Below are 6,971 nucleotides of genomic sequence, written 5' to 3'. Positions count from 1 at the left end.
CCAGCCCCGCGCGGGCACCCGCGTACCCTCAGGCGCGCCCCCGCGCCGGGCCCGACCGGCAGAGGGCGGGGTCGCTCACCAGTCCGCAGCTCGTGCTTGACCGTGAGGAGCTGCTCTCCCCCGTCGCCGCCGTCCGCGCTGGTCCCCGCGGCGCCGCCGCTGCTGCCACCCTCCTCCTCCATCTTCTCCTTTTTTCCGATCCCGCGGGTCGCTACGAGGGGAACCCAGGAGACAGCAGACGCCCGTCCCCTCGCAGCCGCTGCCGCAGCCCCAGGAGCCGGGGTGCGGCGGCTCCAGAACTCGGACGCAAAGACGAGTCTCTTTCCCGCTCTGGCCGCACGGCTCGCTCCTCGCCTCCTCCCCCTTCGGCGGGCACCGCTAGTACCGCGCAACCAAACCGCCCCCTGCTCCACCGCCGCCTCCTCAGGCCGCTCCGCCCACAGCCAGCAAGGTAAGGGAGCCATTCGAGCCACCTTCGCTGATTGGGCACAGGGCGCGCGCGTCTGCCAACGCCGGCTCCCATTGGGCACTCCACTGTGACGTTTCACGAGCCGCCCCGCCCCGCTCCTGGAATTGTTGTTGCTTGGCGGGGAGGCAGGAGAGGGAGGAGCGCCGCCACTCCGATTGGTGAGACCCAAAGTTCTGCCCCGCCCATTTCCTCTGGTGCGCACGCGCAGTCAAGACCTTCCTTTACCTTACCGCCCCAGAACGGTCACACCCCTTATTCCCCAGCTTCGATCTGTTAGTAAACAGTGTCTAGTAGTCAGGAGGCGCTCGGGGTCTCTGATTGGCTACTGCCGAAAGAGGCGGGGAGGGATGATTGGAATATTTGGTCCGCCAATCACCGTGGACAGAGGAGGGGCCTGGAGGGTAGCGCTTATAACCCACGTGTTTGCAGACAAACCTAAGGGTCCCGGCAGCGATACATAGTTGTGTGACCATCTGCGAGAGGGCGTGCCCTAAAAAGGTCTTACTCGCGCTAGTGAACCCTAAACAAGTTAAAGCAGAGTGTTTGTGCTTAAATAACAGATAGTTCTTAAACGTTACAAAAATTCACAGTCCCAGCTCCCGATGAGGAATTTTGCAAAGAAGAGACATTTCCATTTGGTACAAGACTCTTCCTAGACACCGAAAGGATACAAAGATTAACAAAATAGAATACAATTCCTCCCCTAAGCAGCTTTCAATAGAACGTGAGAAACAGACAGTCTGTGTGTATACACAAAAGAACTATAAAGCAGAATTTGGAATAAAGCAGTCGTACAAAGCGTTAGAGAATCTCGCACGGATGGCAATAATTATTCCCAGACGAGGAACTGGGAAAAGCTTTTAGAGCAAGGAGGCATTTGAGATAACCAACGTAAAGGATGGCTAAGAGAGAAATCCCAGCAACAGACATTTCACGCAGACAGTAACTGTGAGCATTGGCCTACAGCAGAGAAGGCAAGGGTGGTTTAAGTGATTGATAAGGTTAGATGAAAGTTTGATGTAAGAGATACGGCTGACCAGGTGAGGTGTGGTAAGATAATGGAGAACTAGGGATGCTGTGCTGAAGAGTGCAGATTTTTTTTAGTACACAGTGATGAACTGAAAAGAAGAGGAGAGAAATAGCAGGGCAGGAATCCTGCTGCAAGGATAGAACTAAAGGGAACCTGATTTCTAGTAGCAGACACCAGAATGGGAAAAAGCAGAAAGTTAAAGATGTACAGTTGGACGTAATTCACGTAGACGTGATCTTTTAAACTAAGCATGGATTGGATCGGGAGTCAATACACTTTTTTTCTATTAAGGGCCAGATAGTAAATATTTTAGGATTTGCAAGCTGTATGACCTCTTTCACAACTACTCAGCTCTGCCATTGTAGCTCGAAAGCAGTTATAGACAATAAATAAAAGATGTAGCTGTGTTCCAATAGAATATTTTTTATGGACATCGAAATTTAAATTTCACATAGTTTTCGTGTATCATAATATATTTTTCTTTTAATTATTTTTCAATCACTTAAAAACATGAAAACAGGCCAGGCGCAGTGGTTCATACCTGTAAGCCCAGCACTGTGGGATGCTGAGACAGATGGATCACCTGAGGTCAGGAGTTCAAGACCAACCTGGCCAACGTGACAAAACCCCATCTCTACTAAAAATACAAAAAATTAGCCAGGCATGGTGGCAGGCGCCTGTAATCCCAGCTACTCAGGAAGCTGAGGCAGGAGAATTGCTTGAATCCGGCAGGTGGAGGTTGCAGTGAGCCGAGATCACACCATTGCACTTCAGCCTAGGCAACAAAGCGAGACTCCATCTAAAAAAAAAAAACTATATATAGATATATAGTATATATAATAGGTATATATATATATATATATATATAACAATTCTTAGCTCAAGGGCCGTTAAAAAACAGGCAATGAGCCAGATTTGGCCTACAGGCCATAGTTTGCAGACTCCTGGATTCGATTGCTGTGAAAGAGAAAACACAGAAGCCTTGCAAGTTCCTTCAGGTTGCTGTCACAGCTCCCTGGGCTTACCTGCCTGGAACATTTATCATTACACTAAGCCATGACTGCCTACCTACTTGTCTTTCTGCTGCAAAAGTCATGTGCTATTTGGAGCCAGGCAATGACTGTGTGCAACTGTTCATTTGTTCACTCAAAAACTTTTATACCAGTTATATACCAAGTACTGTGATAGGTGCTAGAGACACAGTGGGAGCAAAACAGATTCAGTCCTTACTCCGATAGAACCTACAGTCTAGCAGCAGATATAAATATTATCACATAAAGAAAAATAAACTTTCCATTGTGATCATGCTATAAAGGAAAATTACAGGGTGCTACAATAGAATGTATCAGGGATGCCTAATTTAAGTTGGAGGAGCTGGAAGACCTTTGTTAGTAAGTATTATTTAAGCTGAGTCTTTAAAAATGAGTAGGTTTTAACCAGGATGTGGCAAAAAGTAGCCTGATGTTCACCAATCTCATTTCCTCTTCTGGACACACAGGAAGACTTTTTTTTTTCCCCTTACTGCCTTTGCAGTTAGGTTATGGTCATATGACTGTGATCTGGCCAATGGGGTATGGGCAGACCCTATTGGTGTGATATATACCATTTTCAGGCCTGACCAGAAAACTCCTTGCATAATCACTCACACTCTCTTCTCTTTCAACTGCTATAACAAAGGCCACATTTTTAATATGGGTATGCCACAGGCTGGGAGAACTCTCAACCCCTGAGTTTCCACTTAATTCTTTAAGGAACCACCTGACCTATATCAGACTGTGATGTGAGCAATAAGTACACCGTTTTAGGCATAAGCTAGTTAGATGGGATGATTTGCTACCAAAGCATAATCTAGCCTTATACTACTTCGTATGTGAAATATGGAGGGATCAAAATTTTAGGAAGGTGTCCTGAGGCAGGCAAAGAGCCTATTCTGTTGAGAGATTGAGAAAGTCAATGGAGCCTTAACGCAGTAAGCAAGGGATGAGGTTAGGGAGGTAAGCAGAGGCCCAGTCATGAAGTATGTGGTTGCTCTTATTAATATTTTTGGACTTTAGACTTTATCCTGTGTGAAGTGGGAAGCAATAGAAGGAATTTAAACACAGGAATGATATAATCGTGGTAGTATTTTCAGAAGGTCACTGAAGTTAGTATTTGGAGACTGCGCTGGAGAAGGCAAAATGGGATACAAGAAGACCAGTTAGGAGACTATCACTGTAATCTGGGCAGAAGATGAGAGTGGGTGCAGTAGAGATGGAGAGAAATGAAACGTTTCTGCATTTATATTTTGAACTTGAAGGATTAGATTTGGTGAGTAAGAAAAATGGAAATATCTGAAATGACACCAGCATTTCTAGTGTGAGCAGCTGGGTGGATGAAATAGGATGGCAGTACCATTTAATAATGAAAGGGGCAAATTAAAGGAAGAGCACATATGAGAGAGAACGTCAAGAGTTTAATTTTGAGACATCCAGGGTCAGAATCAAGTAGCTATGTGGATATATGAGTCTGGACCTCTGAAGAGAGGTCTAGCATAGGGATGTAAGCTTAGGAATCACTGGCACATAGATGACATTTGAGGCCAGAGGTACGAATAAGATTACCTAGGGAGAAGTCTGGGTGTGGTGGTTCATGCCTGTAATCTCAGCACTTTGGGAGGCCGAGGTGGGCAGATTGCTTGAGTTCAAGACCAGCCTGGTCAACAAGGTGAAACCCTATCTCTACTAAAAATACAAAAATTAGCCGGGCATGGTGGGGCATGCCTATAATCCAAGCTACTCGGGAGGCTGAGGCAGGAAAATCACTGGAACCCAGGAGGCAGAGGTTGCAGTGAGCCAAGATCGCGTCATTGCACTCCAACCTGGGTGACACAGTCAGACTCTCTCTCAAAAAAAAAAAGAAAAGAAAAGTTGGAATAAGAAGGTGGAGTAGAGGTAGAAGAGGAAAACCTGGAGAGTTTTTTATCTTGGAAGGCAAAGTATTTCCAGAAGGAAAGAATGGTCAGCTGTATCAGATACCCTAAGATGTTACATGAGGTCTAGAAAGATCCAATGAATTTGTCAACTTGGGTGCCGCTGATGACAATATCCAGAGCAGTTTTGGCAAGGCAAATGGAAGGTGAGGAAGTAGTAACCGTGTGTGGGGACTTATTTTACTTCAAAGGAAAATAGAGAACAAAGGTCCTAACTGGAGGGATCTGGGGAGTTTTTTTGGTTTTTTAATCTTATCTTCAAATAATCTTAAAACTGCAGAAGAGTTGCAAAACTTAGTAACATTAGTAAAGCAGAAGCACACCATGTGATCACTTAGATGTGCACACATGCAGGAAGAGTTTCTTCCAGAGATGTAAGCACTGTGCTGAGTGATAGGAGGGAGGGGAGGACATGGGTTAGGGATCTGAGGAGAGTGGAAACAGGTTGGAACAGCCACTGTGAGAAATAGATGTATCCGGGCAGCTTGTATAAACGCTGACTAGCATAGGGCTCCAGTGGAGTTAGAAAACCTGAATCAGGATAGTTGAAGTGTCTTTCTCTAGCAACTTACATATTCTCTCTGGGTGGGAGATGAGCGGTTGGACAACAACCTGGTTAAAATGAATGGCCCTGGGGCCCAGGCTGGGTGAGAAGGCAATGAAGCCAGGATAAACTGCTAGTGTGGAAGAATAGGATGGAGTCCAAGGAGTTGGCACTAGTATGGATGAGTTCTCAACCTTGGCTGAACATCGGGATCACCTGGGATACTTAAAAATAACAACAAAACAAAACAAAAGACTCCACCACTCCTACCCCTAAAAATGTGACTTAAATTGGTCTGGGGTGTGGCCTGGACTTTGGGATTTTTTTTAAAGCTCCCCACATCATTAACGTAATGTACAACCAGGTTTGTAATGCAGAACTCTTGCACAACTATTAGAGCAGAGAGTGGTAAATAAGAGCAAATTGGAGTTTTGGTAAAAAACAGCAACTTTTCAAAGGTAGTGATGACGCTAGAGAGAATAGAAGGGAAAATTATAAATGAGTAGCTGAAAACACCAAATTAATTGGGTGGGGGGCTTGAGTGATAGTGATATGACCGGACAGCTTGGAGTCAAATGAGGAAAAATTGTTGAACTGGGGTGAGATAATGGACTATGGCCTGGAGGATGCAGCAGCTGGAAGTGAGGAAAACGTCACTGTTCCCTCCTGCTCTGAGAGATGGAGAAGTAGAGAGGGAGGGGTCCATGAAAAGGCTGGGGCAGAGAGGTTGTCCAACAAAAGGTCAGATTTCTGCCATGGCCAGAAGACTAATCAAGAAAAGACCTTGAAAATATGTTTCTTCCTCTCAGAAACTGACTTTATCGGCTAGGCGCAGTGTCTCACGCCTGTAATCCCAGCACTTTGGGAGGCCAAGGCAGGAGGATCACCTGAGGTCAGGAGTTCGAGACCAGCCTAGCCAACGTAGTGAAACCCTGTCTCTACTAAAAATAGAAAAATTAGCTGGGTGTGGTGGCACGTGCCTGTAATCCCAGCTATGAGGGAGGCTGAGGCAGGAGAATCGCTTGAACCTGGGAGGCAGAGGTTGCAGTGAGCTGAGATTGCGCCATTGCACTCCAGCATGGGCGACAGAGCGAAACCCCGTCTCTAAAAAAGAAGGAAAGAAAAGAAACTGACTTTATCCAGGCTGGCTTCGTACCTGCTGCCAGAACAGGGTCTATATTCACCCCCTTTTGTTGTAGGCCTGTGTCTGTGGCACCATTCTGTGTGGTCTCACCTATCCTTAGCTTTACCCCTCTTCACTGAGAAGTGGAGAGGATCACTTGATCCTCTCCCAGGAGTTCTTGAATCCAGCCTGGGCACATAGCATGGCCCCATCTCTAAACAAAAGGAAAAAGAAAAGCCACTATCACTTGCCATAAATAGGAATCAGGAAGTAAATATTAAAATAAATACAATGCAAACAAAATGCTGGGAGCTGAGTCTGAGGTCTATACTTTCCTTGTTAGAAGGAGTTATTTCATGCTGAGCAGATTGAGGAAGAACAAAAAAAAGAAGGGTGATTGGTACAAATTAGAGAAAAGCTAAAGACTATCGGCACCAAACCCAGGCTTTCTTCTTGGTATAATCACAAATGAAAGGGAACCAAAAAACCAAAACGCTTTTTAATTGGGAGAGATGAGAAGTTTAGGTGGTACATGGACAGTCGTTTAATTATATAAGTAAGCAGAGGGGGAGAGGGCCTCACTTGATATAAGCCACTAGGACTTGATTAATCTCATCATTTAGGCAATGTGAGCAGGAAGTTCCTCACCTTTGCATTCACAGGAAGTAGGAAACACCCAAGGCCCACCACATCATACTTCCCTGTAGCTGGCTCTATCAAAACACTCCAAAGTATACATAGATAAGAAAGAAAAAGCTTTCAAAAAGTCAAAAGTCAAAAACTACATTACCAGTATCTTTTTTTTTTTTTTTTTTTTTTTTTTTTTTTTTTTTTTTT

General features: G+C 45.3%; 2 protein-coding genes across 3 annotated transcripts in view; one reads left to right on the top strand and one right to left on the bottom strand.

Moving 5' to 3' along the window:
- The window catches only part of LOC108523306 (ribosomal protein S6 kinase alpha-5-like), a 98,783-nt gene extending 98,319 nt beyond the window's left edge, over positions 1–464 (bottom strand). The window contains exon 1 of the mRNA XM_017863829.1: positions 80–464. Within this exon, the coding sequence (XP_017719318.1) occupies positions 80–464 (385 nt within the window). The remainder of the gene's footprint in view (positions 1–79) is intronic.
- The window catches only part of DGLUCY (D-glutamate cyclase), a 160,959-nt gene continuing 154,068 nt past the window's right edge, over positions 81–6,971 (top strand). The window contains exon 1 of one of the 2 annotated variants that reach the window (XM_017863833.1): positions 81–451. The gene's annotated coding sequence lies outside the window, so the exon portion shown is untranslated. Of the gene's footprint in view, positions 452–608; positions 628–6,971 lie in introns of those variants that run through there. The other variant, XM_017863835.1, reaches the window with a different exon arrangement.

The sequence above is a fragment of the Rhinopithecus bieti genome, unplaced genomic scaffold, assembly GCF_001698545.2.
Source record: "Rhinopithecus bieti isolate Rb0 unplaced genomic scaffold, ASM169854v2 scaffold_68778, whole genome shotgun sequence".
In the NCBI taxonomy this organism is placed as follows: Eukaryota; Metazoa; Chordata; class Mammalia; order Primates; family Cercopithecidae; genus Rhinopithecus; species Rhinopithecus bieti.
Note: the sequence above shows the minus strand (reverse complement) of the source record. Positions and strands in the feature narration are given on the sequence as shown.